The sequence below is a fragment of the Esox lucius genome, chromosome 15 (assembly GCF_011004845.1).
Source record: "Esox lucius isolate fEsoLuc1 chromosome 15, fEsoLuc1.pri, whole genome shotgun sequence".
In the NCBI taxonomy this organism is placed as follows: Eukaryota; Metazoa; Chordata; class Actinopteri; order Esociformes; family Esocidae; genus Esox; species Esox lucius.
The window spans coordinates 22,130,318-22,150,170 of record NC_047583.1 but is presented as its reverse complement, the minus strand read 5'-3'; the positions used below and the strand labels follow the sequence as shown (position 1 = coordinate 22,150,170).

Below are 19,853 nucleotides of genomic sequence, written 5' to 3'. Positions count from 1 at the left end.
ACGTGGGACAGCGCCCCCAAATCTGTCCGGCTCGCTGGACAGCAGCCTCTGTCTCAGCTCGTTCTGCCCACAGTTGGGTGGACCAATCAGGGCGATTGGACGCTTGCGATTGGCTGGCTGGTGGTAGAGAGCCATCTCTTCATAGGTCAGGATCTCCTCGTTGTCATAGTCTGGGAGGAGCAGAGAGATTATTTTTAAACAGCGGTCACATGTTGGGAAAAGGAGGCATTGAGTAGAGCTGAAAAAGCTTTTCAACTACATGTTGGGGTCATGACAATGCCAACGTTGCCGGTACGTTGCCTCAACGCGATAGTGACTAATCTAAACATGACTGTTTTTTCTTGCTGAGGCTGAAACATTTTAGCCACCCTAAGAGATACAACTATCATTCAATACTGTGATGATAGGGGAAGAGTAAGTGTGAGCAGTTCCATGTGCATAAGCATTATATCAAGCAGAGTTGGCACATTCCAGAAGTGGAGACACACAGCTAGCAGGGCCGTGTCCACCGAGCCTTTCAGACCAGGAGTGCTGATCTAGGATCTGCAGTCTGTAGAAATCTTAGTTACCATGATCTCCATGGTCAGCCTGGTGTGAGGGCAGAGTTAGGACAACGTTACAGGGTCCTTCCTCCAGCCAACCGGGCCTTACCGTCGTTCTGCTTGCCGTTGAAGAGGAGCTTCTTCCGCTTCTTCTTGTTCTTCTTGGCACACCATAGCTTCCCTGACTTCTCTGGCTCCTTGTCTTCTTCGATAGTCTGCTTCATGGCCTCCCTCTGCTGCTGGAAGCTCTTGCCTGCATTCGGCGACATACACGTTACACTCTCCTCTGCCCCAAGTGTCTGACCTGAAACTTGGCTCATTGTGTATGAGCTTACCTGGGACCAGCCCGGCCAGAGGCTGGTTGTCTTCGTCCCCGTCCCTGTAGGCCTGCCACCAGTTGGGGTCGTCCTGGCTGATGATGTGGAGGATGTCTCCCTTCTGGAAGGACAGGCCCAGCTCCCTGCACGGCACGTACGGGTCGTCAGATGGGTCGTAGTCAAAGTGAGCCTTCACGTGGACCTGGCGGAACAGAGGAAACGCCACTTGACCTTCTTCTCATGGAACCAGTGACCGTTCATATCGACACAGGTCATATTAAACGTCAACAGGAGTCTTGGGCCAGGGTAGGAGCGGAATGGTCTGACGAGAAGGTGTGTCTGTACGTACCACGGTCTCCTTGACGGGCGGGGGTTTGGTCTGGGGGCTGGGGATGAGGACGAAGGTCAGGTTGCCGTGCATGTCGGCGAGGATGTCGAAGACCTCGTTGACATCCTTCCCCCGGATCTCCACCCCGTTGATCTCCAAGATCTCATCTCCTTCATGGAGCAGCCCGCTGCGCTCTGCTGCCCCGCCCTTCACGATGCGGCTTATGATCACGCTGTCCATGTCGTTGCGCACGGTTGCACCCTGACGCACACAGAGAAACCCATGTTAGTTAAAGGTGATTTCAGGGAAATAGCTTTTTCATGTGTGCGAAGCAAAAACCATTGGTTTGAAAGTAAGAAATCTTGCAACTAAATGTTGAAGCAGCACCTTCAATAAATGATGTTCTGAAAATGTTGTTTTTACTGCAGAAGCAAAAGTACACAAGCATTCCCCAATGAAGCTGAAGGATTTAATGGAGAACAACAGTCACATGATCGCCGCCCAATGACATGGTCGAGTTCTTCCAAAAACACAGTGATTTAAAAGGCTGTGTCTTACCAGTGGGATGTCCCTGGCCTTCTCAATGCGAACTATCTTGACGGTTTCCCCTCCCCACTGGGTGAGGGTCTCAGACGGGCCGTCTGGGGTCAGGGGCTCCAGCTGCATTTCCTGCTCCGCTACACCGTCATGGGCCAGCAGCACGGCCTGGGGAGGGACAGGGAGCAGCAGTCAGACCTACAGGGGTAACTACCACAGTTCAGTTTAGAACGTTTGCAGGCGTGGCACACCGTTTTTTCTCCACAGGAAGGATAATCTTTGTTAATATATCGTCCTCCATATCGTATCAAAAGAATTCAGGAATATATTATGATAATTCTTTGGCCATATCTGCCATTCCTACACTCACGAGAGAGTTAACTGGATCAGAAATACCAGAGATCTGGACCCCATATTCACCAAGCGCCTCAGAGTAGGTAGTGCTCCATCACTGTTCTGACATCTGAATCATGATGAAAGACTATATGGACAGATCCTGGATCACCACTCCTACTCTGAGGCTTTGTGGATACGGGCTTTGGTGTAGATCCCTCTGTAAAGACATGGATTCAACGGCTGAACCAACACTGTCCTAACCTGAACAAACCCAGTCCAGAGACAGGACACAGACTCTACAAGGACAGTACTTCACTGGCACAGAGTCAAGTTACCCAGATACACAGCTTTCACACTGACAGGTTAACTAACACCCAGTTACACAGCTAATACACAGAGGCCTTACCTGAACATGTGGTGAAGAGAGCAGGCTGTTCAGCTCCAGGCCCTCTTTGAGTTGGCTGCTCTGAACCATGAACTGGACCTGGGGAACCCAGCAGAGCACAGGGAGGGGGACACTGTCAACTTGAAACGTCTCATCATTCACACCTGTTCTGACACACCAAGGAAACTGATCAAAAGGTACAGAGCCTTTGAACATCATAACAGACAGGGACTTATGTCCGGAAAGTCAGTGACAGAGGTGGGTGGGTTGGGGGGTGGGGGGGCTGTCGCAGGTGTCCACCGATAAACCTCTGCACACTGTATAATGAGATGCAGTTTACATCCATGTGGGTAGATATGGGGTGGATCTCAAAGCCTTTCAACGTTCTCCTTGGAGTAAAGGTTCGTTATTCTTAGAGCTTAAGTGGGTTCTCAGAAAGGCCCTCTGCCCCAGGCTGTGAAAGCATAATAACCAGCCCAGCCCCCCAGGTTCAGCTTGGGATACGTTCAACAGGGCATGCAGCGGAAGACAATGGAAAAAGTTGTCCAGTGTCTACGACAGTTGTTGCAAGGGTTCAAATGGCCCTCCTCTGTTTTCTTCTACTTGGTGCCCAAATGAACACAACACCCCCTCCTCCTCTACACACCCACACACAGGAGGGAGGGGCTGACCTCACAGGAACCAGGTCGACCTGGTCAACCCATTCAGCCCCGAGCCTGTGGAGGTGGGGTTCAGCCTGGGTGCAGACACTAGAGAACACAGTGGGGCTGTGGTTCACAGGGAGGCTGGCAGACAGGACACCTGGACATTCTGAAGCGACAGCAGCCAATGGGGAGGCCACTGAACCTTTCCCGTCGGAGGGCACAAGTGGAGTTTGGAAGAGGGAGCCTTTGACACGACTGGTGTAGGTCTACATGTAAACAGGGGAGTATCATCCCTCCACATGCATAAACACACAGGGCGGTTCTTGGATTTCCTCCCTGCTTTGCTCCATTTTCTTGAGCCTCATTAATATAACCCTGGTGGATTTGGCTAACTGTCAGTGAGTCGGTCTATAACGGAGCAGGCAGCAGAGAGACAGAGACAAACCCCATTGTGAGTGTCCCGTCTGATCCCGTCCAGGTCAGTGGGTTTCATTTGGGGCTCTAATGATGGGGCGGAGTACAAGAGCTGCTGTGTGCTGCTGGGGCAGAATGGACAGGACGGGAAGACCCAACAGGACAACATCAATAAACACGCTTATTACGGAGTCGCTCATTAACAGGTTTTCACACTACAGAGATTCTGGGAAGAATAGGCTTCCTTCTTAACCAAGATTCATTGGTGGACAAAATATCCCAAAAGTAATTTAGGACTTTGAAGAGGTTCAGTCCAATAGAAACCTTGTAAGAGTGGACTAACTCTGAACTTCTACTTCGTTCATGGCTAGTCGGCTACCTAATGCAGGCAAAATGTTCTTTGTTCTGCTGAAGTGTCAAGCAATACTTAACTGCTTGTGAGTGTGTATGAATCTAGGTGTGCATGTGTGTGTTGGTGTAATTGTGTCAGACCCTCCCAGTGGTCGCTCTCTCCAGTTGGCCAGGCCAGTGTGTATGTTGGTGTCCCATCCCATTTCCTTCTTTTCTAGATTCATTTAGTCAGAGTCGGGTTCTCAGCCAAAGACCATTGGATGGAAAGGTTGATCCGTGAGTACACATCTACAATCAGTTCACCTTTGCAATTCTAACCATAAAAGGCCAGACTGACTTCAGATCAGGACTCACCTCTTGGGCCAGGCTCTGAGCGTGGTCCGTGTGGGGGAAGGGCGGGCTGGGCCTGTTCATGTGCTGGGCCACGGCGTTGTGGATGTTGAAGGCCTTCTGGAAGTCAGTCTTCTGAACCAGCTGTAGGACTAGCTCCACATCCTCCTGGCTCTGGGCGTCAGACAGGCAGTGCTGCATCTGCTTCAAGGACATCAGAAGGTCCTCCAACTCTACAGGCAGTGAGACACAGGAAGAGGGTGTCAGACATCCCGTCTACAGAGGTTGTCCATATACATGCACCACACACCGGTTCAAGATTCATACCATTAAATAAAACTACTCACACAGGGCCTATTGTCAAAACAGGATATTAATATCTGAAGAAAAAAAAACATTCTTAAACCTTACCCGCTCTCTAAAATCAGGACCCTTCTCCAAGGCATAACTGTCCAGTCTAAGCGAGACCACAATAAGGAGAGGTGTGTGTGTGCGCGTGTGTGTGTGTGTTATGGGAGTATCTTAGTGGGAGGTTAGTGACACGCCATCTGATGCAGTGTCAGTACTTCACAGACTATTTGATGTACCTCCTCTATTCTCTCCATTATAGTTCCATAGGTTTGGTCTAGGCCATATGACTTGGATCATTTGGATGCTTCATTAACTCGTCAGGAGCGGTGGTAGATCAATACAAGAACACAGGGCAGGAAAAGTACAAAAGAGGGTGGAAAACAGAGGAGAGGACAGACAGCCACACAGCCAGCGGCCAGGGTCAGAATGTTTTGTAACATACTTTTTAATTAACCGTCATCCTGCCCCCCCCCCCCAACTCCTTCCGTCTGAAGAATGCTAACACACCCCACCCCCTCCTCCTTACTCACACCCCATCTCCCTCCATCTCAGTCTCTAACAGCCTCCCTCATCAGAGAATTAAGTGGAAATAAAGCAGGACTCCCTCAGAGAGCTTTACCAGAAGAATGTAGCAAGTGTGTGCGTGCGTGTGTGTGTGTGTGTGTGTGTTTTCTGTCTCATTTGTAAGCATATACCTGGAACAAGAACAATGAACAATGAACTCGGGGGTAAAAGATGGAGGAAAAGCCATAGACAGACAGAAAAAGAGGGACACCCAATTTGTGTGCGCTAAGAGAAAGAGACAGATGATTCATAAAAATCTAAAGAGAAAAGAAAGGGGGGTGTGAGAGTGAGGAGAAACATTTCATTCCGTGTCCTCTGAGAAATCAACATCCGGATGTGCTGATTATTTTATTGAACACCATTTGTCTAGGCTGTGTTGAAAGCTGGAAAGGCCTATTCTGAATTCCAAACAAACCACGGCACTGATTCTTCTTCACATGGGGTTGTGATCAGTAATGTTGCATACTTCCAGAGCAGTTAGAAACACTAACAATAGTTTTATTTAGATGAACGAGACTTAATGGCATATTTGCAGAGATACAATTTTCAGGCATTTAAACTCTAAAAGAATGTTAGTTACTAGGTAAACAACACTGTCACTGATGTACTCTAAATAGGCTCTAAGATTCACATCACCCATAAACATGATTGGCTTTGTTCAGAGTATTCACTAAAACAGTCTTTCTTACCCAGTAGAGTTGGGGCCCCGAGGTTGGGCGACAGCCCCAGGGGCCCTCCTGGGCCTTCGATTGGATCAAAGGTGGGGTTATCGATGCCCACCTTGGGGTTCTGAGAGAGCTTTTTGAGTCGTATGGAGGCGTTCAGATCCAGCTCCTGTCTATTCCTGCCGTCCTCCTCCCTGCGCCTCCTCAGGTCCTCCTGGTGCTGACGGATCCTCTCTAGCTGGGCGGAGCGGCGAACCGGCAGGGTGCGGGCGCCCAGGTCCCCTGGACAGTCCACCGCCCTCTCCCTGGTCCACTGCTGTGGCTCCTCCATGTTGGACTCGCCTCCTCCGCCGTCTGACTCGGTCAGGTGACCGTTCATATGGGTGGTCATCATCCGCACCCCGGGGCCTCCTCCGTGTGTGTCTGTCTGCAGGTGGCTGTCCGGGGGAAGCACTAGGAGGGCTGACCTCTGCATATCCTGGGGGCCATGACACCCTGACGGGCCACAGTCGACTCAACAGATGCTGGGATCTCGGGGAGGGGCCTGGAGAGTAGGGAGGAGACAGGGTTGGTACGGCGCAGAAAGGCTGTCACTCACCGACCACCCAAAACACATTGGCCATAAGGAATGTTGGCCGTCTGGCCACGGAGGTCATAGGCCAGAGAGAGTTTGGTTGTTCCCGCTCCCATTTGAATGTAATAAACGCAGACATACAGCAATACACCACAATGATCTGGAAGGCTAAACATTGAAATGTTCCACAGTGGAACTCTTTGATAATTTGTGCTTTATAGTACTTAATAGTTTTCATTTCAAATGGACAGGGACGTTCTCTGACTGATCACTGAATGCCAGTTATCCTGCAGCTGATGCTGATACTAACGACTTTGTGAGAAACCATTAGTTTTATCGATGGTCCATTTTCCTCAGGCTCGAGACAGAAAGCCCTATTCAGTGTTTTATGTCAACTACACCAAGGAAACATTTAAATTAATCATCTGAATGGTTTAGGCAAATACGGCCTGTCTATCCACATTTGAGCTGTTGTAATTTGTCAGATTGGAGTCCAGTAAATACTTAATACATGCCGCATATCTAATACTTGAAAAGTGCATTGGAGATAACTAAACCATACTAGATTGTTTTTCCAGAGATGCCTGTTTGCTCACGAATCCTCTGGAAGACCAGGCCTTAATTCATTTCTGACATTCAAGTAACTGCTCAGAATCAAAACAAACCTAAACACCATTTATAGTCACTAACTGTATATTAACATTAACTGTAATGCATAACTATATGTGAGATTCCTAGACACGTCACTGACATCCACACTCCTCCCCAGCCCGAAAAACACTGGGAACCAAACTGTAAAATAATACTATAGGCAGGAGATAAACTAGGGTATTTACACACCAGGGCCGGGCAACAAACACACCGAGCCCTATAACAGCTTCCTCTTTTATCTGTCCCTCTCTCCCCGGTTGAGAGAGACTAGGCGAGAGACGCCATTATCACTGTTCATCATTACCTCTTATTACACAGATGATTTTAAACTAGGCCAACACCTCAGCACACACACACACACTTCTAACCCTTGACACACGGACACTCCCCTCACCTTTTCAATGGATCTCTAAAGGGTCAAAGGGCAGTGCAGTGAGTCAAAGATCTCTGCAATTTTACAAACATGATTGAAAACCTGACTCACTAGTCGGCCTAGAAGATAAGAGGTCATCGTAGAAGGTGACCGGTCAGTCATCCTGTTGTGTGTCAATACACAGATAACACATTTCGGTTGTAGCCTCAGGAAGATATCACCTGCCAAAATCAGGGGTCCCCCATTCTCCTTCTCACTCAATCCCACAGCTGGTCACATGACCCTGGACACCAGGAGAATAGATAACCTTTGTCCCTATGTTCGTGGATGCTCCCCTCCTCCACCCACCCTGGCACATTCCTCTCCTCCTAGTCCCACTGAGAGCTGGACACAAACGCAAAGCACAGGACCGTGCCCTTCAAAGACTGACCCAGACTAGAACATGATTACACCACGGTGGGCTGTGTTAGTATGACCACAGACAACCCCCTCGTACAGAGACCACAGACAACCCCCTCGTACAGAGACCACAGACAACCCCCTCGTACAGAGACCACAGATAACCTCTTGCAGAGACAACAAACACCCCGAACAGAGGCCACAGACAACAACCCCATATAGAGACCACAGATAACCCCCTCATAGAGACCACAGCCCCCCCCCCCCACACAGAGACCACAGACAACCCCCCCCGTACAGAGACCACAGACAACAACCCCGGACCGAAGCAACCAGCAGCACTCAAGCATGGTTCGTGCTGCCTGTGGGAGTGCTATCCTTCATCATAACCGCCTCAGCACAGCTCAGGATGTGAACTAGACCTCCTCCCCTCCATGTATCACAAAATCCTACATTGACTCTCTTTATTCATTCCCCAGTTTTGCCTCATTTCTGTCTGGGCTTCCCCTCCCCGCCTCCCTTCCCCCCTCCCTCAGTCGGCCCCTCTGCCGTGTGGAGATTACTGGGCTACGACGGCGCACTCCGCGTCTCCATGACTACAGCTTTGTCAGCAAGTGGGAGGTCACCACTGAACATCCCTGAGAAATAAAGGAGGCGAAAAAACAAAGGCAGCAGCACACACAAACATGTATACTGTAGGAGGAGGACTGTTGGTAGAAAAAAGGGAGGAGAAACAGGGTCTAATGTCTTTACCCAAGTGTTGTCTGGTGCTCTCCGGTAGTGGCTGGGCAGAGGGATTTCTTTGTAGATTCCCCCAGGGCAGTGTCTCCTCTCCCAGGCTCTGGCTCTCTGGATTTCCCCTCCTAGGATCAACAGGCACTCAGTCAGCTAGCTTCGTCAGTGGGGAAATGGAGAGGAACGGGGAAGGGAGGTGGCAGGAGTGGTTGGGAGCAATGATGTGTATGAAGTGGACGTGACACAGCTGTGCGTGACAACTCTGTGTGTGTGTGTGTGTCTCTCTTGAATTCAAGTGTAAGCACACAGCCCCTTACACAAGCCGATTCCATGGAAAAGTCAACCTGAGCATCTAAAATTTAGATTGAGCATCTGTTTTTAGATTTCTTTTGTTTTAGTGCTTAGAGGTTTTGACGATTAAGGATTTGTCAATCTTTTTCTTGTTTCTCTTTTAGAAGGCTAAAAAAAGTTGAATAAATAATAATAAAAAAAAAAGTATTTCCTTATTAAAATAAACAATGCTACTTTTAGTCAAATAGATGTGCAAAACACAGATGCACAAACACCCCACACACAGGCTAATGTTTAACCAATGTAGCAGGTATTTATGAATTGATTGCCATTAAACCATAACGCTTGACTGTATCAGCTCTAGAGGTAAAACACTTCTGAAAGCGCACTGATAACTTAGAGTACCGAAACAATATTATTGTGACACACCTTCATCTGCAAAATGCTTGCAGTTTGCTAACTGATACTTGGCATTAGGGATGTCACGAGAAGCTTCTGAAAACATGACAGTACTGGTTGTTGTACAGTTTGTAGGTACCAGGGATCCAACACGTGACAGATGGCAGCAAGTGCAGCTGCAGTTCCGCCTCCTTGTTTTAAATTGGGTAGTGAGAATCGTGGAGTTTCACTGGTATTGGTATCGACTACTAGATTTCTGGTATTGTGACATCCCTACTTGGCATCAATCGTATTGAGCAGGTTTTTAAACCGGGCTTTCCACTGTAGGTGGGAACCATATATTTAGCAATATAGTGTGGCGATAAATCTGTTTAAGTCATTTGGCGGTTATCATCAGTGGAGCTTCTCGACACGTCCTGTATTTCACACTCCTCCCATTCTACTACGTGATCCTGCCTCGGGGGCTGGAAGAGGTGTGTTGTTGCTACTACATTTCCCAGCATCTGTGTTATGACAGTTATGACAAGACCGTAGTTTGTTCGACACTGGATCCCTTAAAACATAACAACCTACATATTACAGAGCAAACATGGGTGATTTTTCTGAAGAATGCAGCTTTAAATTTTACTTATCCCCTTTGAGACTGACTGCTGCTTCATGTGTAATTTAGATTATATTTTACAGTCCAAAATAGAAAAGAGGGTGAGACTGGGTCCGGCAAGGCCATGTAGCATTCACAACATTTAAGGAAATGTTTTGTAATTAAAACAATAATAATCCTTTAAAAAGAAGACTTAACCGCTGCACCTCAAGGAAGCAGCCAAAGGGTGCAAGACATCAAAACAATTCATTTATAGTTTGTCCATTCTTACTAACATCAAAGTTGTTATTTTGCATTAAAATGTATAACATGTATGCTGTATGCTGGAATTACCCACATGTGCTTTAATACAAACACCTTGGGCTGTAAGTCACTGGTTATGTTCTGGAACTGTACTGAACCATCTTAAGACAAATGGAGAGGTTGCCTGAGGAAACCTTTACTATCACTATGCTGATGGAATAAGAGTCAAGAAGAACATCGCCAATGCAAAATTCTTATTTCTTTCAAATACCACAGGAGATTTACCAGTCACACACACACACACACACACACACACACACACACACACACACACACACACACACACACACACACACACACACACACACACACACACACACACACACACACACACACACACACACACACACACACACACACACAACTCCCTCCCTTGTATAGGGCCTCGGGCCATCTCAGCGGTCAAAGCATTGCAGTGACACAGAAAAAGTCCCATGATGCAAATGGTAAGAATGCAAAACAGCCTGGGAACAGCATTCCAGAGCAGCACACAAGGGACCCATTGTCAGGGTCACAGGGTGTGAGTGTATGAGGGAGGGTTGTGTGTGTGGGCAGTGCAATCACAGCCTAAACATTATTCTTTATTAAATTCAAAGCGGGCGGGGGCTAGATGAAGGCCTGCCCTGTTTGATAGAGAGGTTTCAAAAGACAAGACATGTTCTGATCTCTTGCTAAAACAAAAGGGCTTAATTGAGGCAGTGAGAGTGTAGGCTACACGACAATCAGCAACAATGTCAATTAGTTTAAACCTTACTATTAGATACCAGGAACAGCCACTGACTCACCTGCACCAAGTATGGTAAACAAACACCATTAAACATCCAGCACACAGGCCAGGTTACATAGTCTGGTGTTGGTCAGATCGGTGGGGCCTGCCTTCAACATTGTCGGTGCAGCGTGTTTACAGCCCAACAAACACATATACACAACACTTTAACATAATGCTGAATCAATTTTCCAATAGACTAAGAAAAATAACTGTCAGGCTAAGAAAAAAAATAACTGCATGAATCTCTATCTGAATAAGACCACTTAAATAACTGTCGAATGGCATCGGTTATTTTCTTTAAAAAGTTATAAGATTTAACAACTGACAAGAAATTCCCCGTGTGATGTGGAAGAGAAGCAGCATGTTTGTTGTTCGAAACGTTCACACATAAAAAGGAGCAGAAGCTTTGAATAAATAATGGAGTTTCAGGGAGTGACGTGTGTTTAATCTAGAAGACAGACTGTTACAGTATCGCACACAGAAGCAGACGAACACACATCTCAATCATTCCCTTTTTCAGCAGAAAACACATTGTTCTTATGGACTTAAGTAACCTATCACATGCGTTGTGCTACAAGGACACAGAGGACAATGTGTATGTAAATGAAAAAAACTGCAGGGCTTTCCCTACGGCATCCGATTTGTGAATATCTACTCACTCCCATTTTATTCATGTACTTGAATTGAGTAAGTACTAATTCAATTATAAGCTACCATTCTAAATACTTGAAAGGTTTTTCCACCAGTGTACTCTGCTATCTTTCACCTTTTTATTTGATAATGGCCTTAATAAGAACAGTAGTAGTTTACAGTAAATGACAGAATAACTAATTCATTGAGAAAGCTCTTTTGAAATAAAATGTATTGCTGAGAAATATAAACTAGGAACTGCAACACAATGCTAAGTAATACTGATTTGTGAAGACTGGGTGATAAAATGTCAAAACAGTAGTTAAACAAGCCTAACGATTCAATGAGATTTGCATTGTCCAACACTGGCTAAAGCCGAAGCAAAACGTTAATGCACAGTCAAGGTTGACAAGTTTCTGTGCCCAAGGCCATGTATTGATTACCTAAGGCAATGATTGTGGGCCAGCAGTAGCACGACCTCTTATATACACGCCTGACCTAACTAACCTGAGAGATCTTTAAACCATTAGCACTGATAAGAGAAATGGTATACATCTGCATACCATTTGATAACAACATATTAGTTTTACAATATAAAAAGCACAGTAGTAATGAATCACAAAACATATAGAATTGTGGAACCCACAGACTGGCCCACATGACATCCTATGGGACAAGCAGTGTGAGAAATAGCTGAGGGGCTTGGTATGTTTGCCTCAGTGTAAGGCATGTCTTCACCTCTCCCGAATCCGTTGAGTTGTTCCGATGACAATTTCGTAGATACAATTAGACATGACATGGATGAAAGAAGGAACGGAGAGACCAGGCACCACCCCAAATTAACTACAGACATCCAGAAATAAGAGGCAGCCACACAGACAACATATCTAGACCCTGAGCTAATCTCGTCTGGCAGGACCCTCCCTTCCCCCTAAAGGAGCCATGCAAATGAGGTGAGATATAAACACGCACACCCCCAAGCACTCCTTAGAGTGGACCATCTGTTGGTGTGGGGCTTTGCTGAGCACCCTGGTGGAGTCTGTGCTGTCACCCTGATGGTCCTCTCAGACTCAGGCACTATGCTTAAGGCTACTCCTCACAAAAGAATATTACATACTTGTACACTGAAATTAAACTCCGGAGCCCCACAGGGGTATGTCCTCTGCCCCCTGCTTTACTCCCTGTTCACCCACGACACGGTCTCTGCACGGCGAGAGTTCTACAGCGGCTCTACTCCCTAAGGTAACTGAAGAAGTTAGGCCTGGGTCCTCTCTGAGTACAACCCCTGCATCATTGAAATAATTCTGACATGCTGCATTACGACCTGGTACGGAAGGTTCTCCACAAACATGTCTGCAAGTCCCTTTTGCACGAAGTTAAGATAGTCCAGTAGATCATTGGGGCCACTTGTGATGCTCTACCAATTTCACTGTTTTCAACTGTACTCGAAAGGCTGCATGTCTTTCACAAAACAAAACTAACCACTTTAGTTATATCCTACCAAAGCTTTCAAGTTGGGGTGTCAGTGGTTAGGGAGTCAAGCTTGTAATCGAAAGGTTCCCGTTTAGAATCCCAAATGGGACAACGTTGCTCCGGGGGAAACATTTCCTGCACTTACTGTATGTCACTTTGGATAAATTATTAGAATGTAATGTCATCTTGTAAGGGGTAGCACTGGAGAAAAATGGAACATGTGTCTCGTGAGAGAAAATGTGTGAGTTCATTTCTTATAAACATTTTGGTGTTTTCTCATAAGGAGCAGCACCAGAGTTATGGAACGATTATTTTTTTCAAATGCGAATGAACACGTAAAATAACATCAGACACAAAAATAACAATTATACAACCAGTTTGTAACCAATGACCATAAACTTCTGTTGTTTTAAACTATGCATAGCCACAAATAACTTGATAGATAGAAGAGAAGTCTCTATGGATCTGAGTAGGAATCGATTACCTAAGATCCTACCTGACTTAATCAGAGTCAGTTCTGAATTTCTGTAGTTGACCCATGGAACTGGAAATGAAGAATGAAGGAAGAGAAATGTAAATTCTTCAAGCTTGAAAACTTAGTAAATAAAACTGCCTTGTGGATATGTGGACATGCTAGCAATTTGGTAGAATTAAGAGAACTCGCATGACTTCACTTATCAGAGATGCAACAGCCATCATGCAACATCAGCATAGTCAACAGGTTTGAACAGTAATACAAAATTTGAGCTTATGTTTATATCCCACTGACAATGCCTGTCCGGCCGCCACGCCCAAATATGTTTAGTTTTGGATAGGGTTGGTTATGAGAAGGAGTTTGGGGAAACTGTGCCTAACAAGCTTTATTTGTAAATACTAATTGCTGCTAGAAGAGCCCTTTTCAATATGAATTAATGCCTGGACATGTTAAAAACTGCTAAATTTAAAACATCTCCACTCATCCATCTCACACAAGTAAATATTCTAAATACTTTTCCTTGCCACTCCAATCGGTCCTCACACTACTAAATTACTATTATTTACTGTATTACTACAATTTCCAGTGGTACTGTTGTGAGAAAATTGGCAAGTAGTGATGAGAAGTGGCACATTTTCCTTTAACACCAAAACAAGATTTTGTTTTACATTTATTTATTTTGTCTTCGTAAAACAATAAAACAAAATCAGAAAAACTTCACGTTGTCTACGTAATACTGCTACTGCAAAAGTTATCTAACCGCTACAATATTATGGCATTGGTGCATTATGTATACTTATTTGTGGCAACACTGTAATACATAGAACACATAACATTAGTCACTCAGTGCTCTACAGCTTCCCAGCACCAACAGTAAAAATACCAGAATGTGACAGTTAAAGTAGTAGGAACTCGTTCACAGTGTGTGTGTGTGTGTGTGTGTGTGTGTCGGTCTATGCGTGGGCACAGGCAGGTGCGCATGTATGCGTTTTGTTTCAGAGGAACAGGTGCAGTAAGCCAGCCCGAGGCTGCCCTAGGCTGTGGGAGTGCGCAAATCTTCCAGTAAAAGTCGAATGGGATGAACAGAGCTACAGGCCTGAATTTAAGGAGTCGACTGACAGTGTCAGTACCTGTCCGACCATCCAGGCATGTCAGAGACTCTGTTAGTGACTCACAGTTAATCTTCTTACACCCTCTCATTAGGGTAAAACTTATTTGCTGTGAATGCCCAAACACACACACACTAATCAGTGGGAAGCATCAGGCAATTACCTCACCTTATAACCATAGCTATGATAGCATGACTCACAACAAAGTCAGCAATAGCTAACCCAGTTAAAAGACAGACACACAAACACCACCACATGACCGCCATCTTCCAGGCAACCACACCGCTCCTTCTGGGGCTTCAACAAGACGTACAAGAAAACCACTAACAGCTTTATGGGGCCATGCCGGTGTTGAGAGAGACACGGGCGCTGACCTCAAACAGGTGTCGCCTCCACAGCGGGGCTACAGGACCAACCAGTAAAACAGTGGGCATGAAGGGACTCGTCTACAGACACTGGGAGTGGCATGGTTGTGACAGCACACACTGTCATACTGTACCTCACAGCAGCAGCTGGCGCAAGCACACTTAGAGAGTCAACTAAAGACTGCTGTCGGCCTCGCTGGCTCACTTTAGCTTTCCTTCTAAAGCCAGGAGCCTCCCTCCTCCAGCCCACTGCCCTGAGCAGACACCCCATAGACCTTCCTCCCTTTTCCTTATACACGGAATGACGTTTTCCGGTAGCCACCCCACTCTATGAAAACCTGTTCATTAACTTTAGTTGCAGGAAAAACCTCAACCAACGTATGGCCCTTCTACACGTCAGTGACTCCCAGCCAACTTGACCATTTAACAGACAGTGATGAACGCGAAAATGGGCACCAGTGAAAACAAGGCCAAGGCCACAACATAGTAACAACAAGTTGATTGCACAATATATTTTCTATGCTGACATGACAGACATGTCCTATAAAAAAAAAAAAGAATATTTAGCTTTTTCACCAAGTCATTAACGCGTTTTAAAAGACAGCTTTTCATCTAACAATGAGATAAAATACAAAGGTATGTGAAAGAAGCAACACGTTCTATACAGTAACCATTTAGGGTAGTCATTTTAGGGTCATCCCATGCTAGGTTCTGTGACATAGAAATACATCTTAAAAAGTTTAATATTTCATTAATATATAGTGAACAATAAAGGACCCACATTGATTTGTGGACTACAAGGAATGTAGATTTCCTTCCATATCCTGTGCAGGTGCCCTTGGCCAGGCCTAAAGAAGACTTAGTGCATTGAACACCTTGGACAGGTCAACAAACAGAGCAACACAGGTTAATATCTCATCTAAGGCTTTGACAATATCATGTACAACAAGTGCAGTTGTTGTGACAGTAACGTGCCCAGTTCTAAAAGCAGATTGAAATCAGTTCAAAATTAAATTTTCGGGTAACAAGGAAAATAACAATTTACCAATGCCTCCAGGATTTTAGTAAGGGATGAGAATTTAGACAGGGCAAAAGTTATTAAAGACACTAGTGTCCCCACCTTTTTTTTTTCTTCAGGGATAACAACCCAAATGAATGTTAGATTAAATATATATATATATATAGTGTTAGAGTTCCAGAAATAATTGGAGCAGCACTAACCAATAAGCCTAGATCCAGCATATCAGCCCCTGTGTTTTTTTTTTATATATTCCTCTCTCATTTATTCCTCTGTCATTTGGCGTAGATATGAAGTAAAGAAAATAAATCACTAGCCACAATCTGCAATTGCATTTGTTCAGTAACAGTTACTTAGTCTAACACTATCTGTTGTGGCAGTGTGGTGAAGGCATTGTTCTTCAGGGTTTTTATTGTTTTCCAGAATGTGTAAGGACATCCATTTCAGGTAGACAGTGTATTTACATAGTAGTCTGCTTTTGCTTTTCTAATAGGTTTTATGCATAGCTTTCTCTAGGTCTTAAAACACTGCCAGCCCAAGATAGAAGTTGTTTTTGTAGCATTTTCCCACACCACATTACTTTTATGAAGGTATAGAGTAGGGCTGCACAATATATGGTTTCAGCATTGACATTGCGTGATGTACGCATCCGCAGTAGTCACATTGCAGAACGTGCGATTTAGTAAGGTAAAAATATCAGTCTACAATATATATTGTTTTCTAATGGAAAACTAGCGTTTATCTGTCTGATATAACAATTTCCACAAATGTATGGGTTATTGGATACACATTTAGTTATAATTATTATTTTAAACATGGAGTTTGTTGCTACACGTGGTTGACATGCAGGCTCTGCTTCCGCATGACGAAATGATGAGCGAGGAAAAGGCAAAAAAGGCAGAAATTGAGAATTTGGTTTGTCAATTATTTGGAAATATTTTCGCTACAGACAGGATAATGTTGACCAAAAACAGGTACATTGTCAAGAGTGCCTTGCAATTGTTGCCACAACACGAGGCAACACGACCAATTTGTTTGATCATTTAAGGTGGTACCACAAATCTACATATGATGCGTGCATAGCATCTCAATGCTGTCCAAAGCAAAAATACCATACAAGAAAAGTTCCAAACTGCGCAGAAAAATCACAGATTCAATAACAGTTCACGTCAACAAAGACTTGTTACCAATTAACACGGTTACCAAAGAGGGTTTTAAAAACATGAACCGTTTGCTTGTAATGCCATCACGCAACTATTTTTCTCAAGTTGCCATCCCAGAGCTGTATGAGAAACGCAAGACAAGTTGAAACAGAGCTGTCACAAGTTGAATATTATACAGCAACAAGACTTTTGGTCCAGCTGGACAACGGAGCCCTACATACGTTTGACCGTACACTTTATTAATGAGGACTTCCGTGAAAAGTCACGGTTTGCAAACTGTATTTTCCCCAGAGGATCAAATAAGTGAGAACATGCAACAGGGATGAGAGAAGCTTTAGCTGATTGGGGCCTAGATTAGAGTAATCTAGTCTGTATAACAACAAACAATGCCGTGAACATGGTGAAGGCTGGGCCGCCCTGAACAAGTGGACCAGATTGCAGTGCTTTGGTCACATAGTGCATCTTGCAGTTTCCAAGTTATGCCCAATTGCGCATTCTATTTTACTACTGTTGCTATACTACATAGACTGTAGGATACTACATAGACTGTATAAATAAGCTATACTATTACTGTTACATATTATTACCTAGCAACCTGTTCTGAAATATAACCATTTTCATACATTTTTATTGTAGAGGATGGGGAAGAATGAAGGATACAGATTGTCAGGTTGATAGCCAAAGCTCTTTCTGAAGACATCTTCTGTTTTTTCATATTGCAATATATATCGCAGAAAAACAAAATATTGCCATGTGAGTGATTTCCAATATCATGCAACCCTATATAGAGGTAAAAACACAACTGAAAAACCGTAGTGCTAGATCAGCCTCTGGATTGGCTGTAATGCAGTTAAGATATGCTTTTCCATAACTCAAATCAAAAAGTGACATCTTCATATATTCTAGATTCATTACACAAAGTGAAACATTTCAAGCTTTGTTGCTTCAATCATGACGATTACGGCTTACAGCTCATGGAAATCAAATCTCAAAAACTCAATCTCAAAATATTAGAATGAAAATTAAAAAAAATCTACAATACAGAAATGTAGACCTGCGAAGAGCTCTGATAAGCTAATTAACTCCCTGAGCCTTCAATCTCTGTCTGATTCAGTACACACAACCACAATCATTGGGAAAACTGCTGACCTGAGTGCTGTATCAAAGCATATTCATGGAAAGTTGACTGGAAGGGAAAAGTGTGGTAGGAAAAGGTGCACAAGCAACAGGGATGACCGCAGCCTTGAGAGGATCTTCCTTGAGAAGTCAAGCAACTCAGATTCAATAACTTGGGGGAGCTTCACAAGGAGTGGACTGATGTTGGAGTCAGTGCCACCACGCACAGACGTGTCCAGGAAATGGGCTACAAGTGTTGCATTCCTAGTTTCAAGCCACTCCTGAACCAGTGACAACATCAGAAACGTCTTACCTGAGTGAAGGAGAAAAAGAACTGAACCATTGCTCAGTGGTCCAAAGTCCTCTCTTCAGATGAAAGTACATTTTGCATTTCATTTGGAAATCATGATTCCAGAGTCTGGAGGACGAGTGGAGAGGCACAGAATCCAAGTTGCTTGAAGTCCAGTGTGAAGTTTCCCCAGTCAGTGATGATTTGGGGTGCCATGTCATCTGCTGGTGTTGGTCCACTGTTTTATCAAGTCCAGAGTCAATGCAGCAGTCTACCTGGAGATTTTAGAGCACTTCATGCTTCCATCTGGTGACATTGAGATGTTGATTTCCTTTTCCAGCAGGACTTGGCACCTGCCCACAGTGCCAAAACGACTGGAAACTCTTTTGCAGCCCATGGTATTACTGTGCTGGATGGGCCAGCCAACTCGCCTGACCTGAACCCTATAGATAATCTATGGGGTATTGTCAAGAGGAAAATGAGATACACCAGACCCAACAACACAGACGAGCTGAAGGCTGCTATCAAAGCTGATTGCCTCCATACCACGCCACAATAATGCAGTAATTTGTGGAAAAAGAGCCGCACCAAGTATTGAGTGCATAAATTAACATACGTAGGAAACATTTGCAGGTGTTTTGAGTTAATTAGCTGATTATAGCTCTTCTTGGGTTGACATATCTGTATTATAAGTTTTTATTCTAATATTTTGTGATACAGGATTTTTGATTTCCATGGAGCTGTAGGCCGTAATCATTAAGCCAAACAAAAAAAGCTTGAAATGTTTCACTTTGTGTAATGAATCTAGAATACATGAAGGTGTCGCTTTATTTGAATTAGAGTAAAAAATGAACTTCCCATGATATTCAAATTTTTTGAGATGCACCTGTATGTGTGATAAATGTGGCTTGGCTGCTTACGCCCAAATGTGGCCAATTGGTCCATTAGTGGATTTAGCATACCTTTCTTTGCAGATGGTGGATGTTATACCCCAACAACAACAATATTAAAGCGATAGTTCCAAAATTCATATTTTTCTCAGTGTTCACTTACGAAGAGATATTCCAGAAAGCACAGTAATTTTTTCAAACAATATATTATTTCGTACCGCTATCGCAAAGCTGCACTGCAAGTGGAAAACTACTCCAAAACCCTTCCAACTAAGTTCAGTAGTCTGTCGCGGTAGCACCAACTTTTTAAACTGTACACCCACGAAACAGCCAGTGGAATTGACTGAATTCAAACGGGCACTAGCAAACTATTTCCTATAGCCACCATAAACAGCATCTGTTCTTCAGCAGTGATGAGTGTGAGCGTGAACTTTAACCTCAACAACTATGTGAAGATAGGTTGCGT

General features: G+C 44.5%; 1 protein-coding gene across 2 annotated transcripts in view; it reads right to left on the bottom strand.

Moving 5' to 3' along the window:
* mpp5a (membrane protein, palmitoylated 5a (MAGUK p55 subfamily member 5)) overlaps positions 1-19,853 on the bottom strand; it is a 30,579-nt gene that overhangs the window by 3,711 nt on the left and 7,015 nt on the right. The window contains exons 2-10 of one of the 2 annotated variants that reach the window (XM_010897255.4): positions 8,515-8,624; positions 5,789-6,308; positions 4,209-4,417; positions 2,467-2,544; positions 1,746-1,892; positions 1,209-1,448; positions 878-1,061; positions 652-795; positions 3-170 (exon numbers count right to left, since the gene is read on the bottom strand). In XM_010897255.4, coding sequence (XP_010895557.1) covers positions 3-170; positions 652-795; positions 878-1,061; positions 1,209-1,448; positions 1,746-1,892; positions 2,467-2,544; positions 4,209-4,417; positions 5,789-6,239 — 1,621 coding nt within the window. In that variant the 5' untranslated portion in view covers positions 6,240-6,308; positions 8,515-8,624. The remainder of the gene's footprint in view (positions 1-2; positions 171-651; positions 796-877; positions 1,062-1,208; positions 1,449-1,745; positions 1,893-2,466; positions 2,545-4,208; positions 4,418-5,788; positions 6,309-8,514; positions 8,625-19,853) is intronic. The other variant, XM_010897256.4, reaches the window with a different exon arrangement.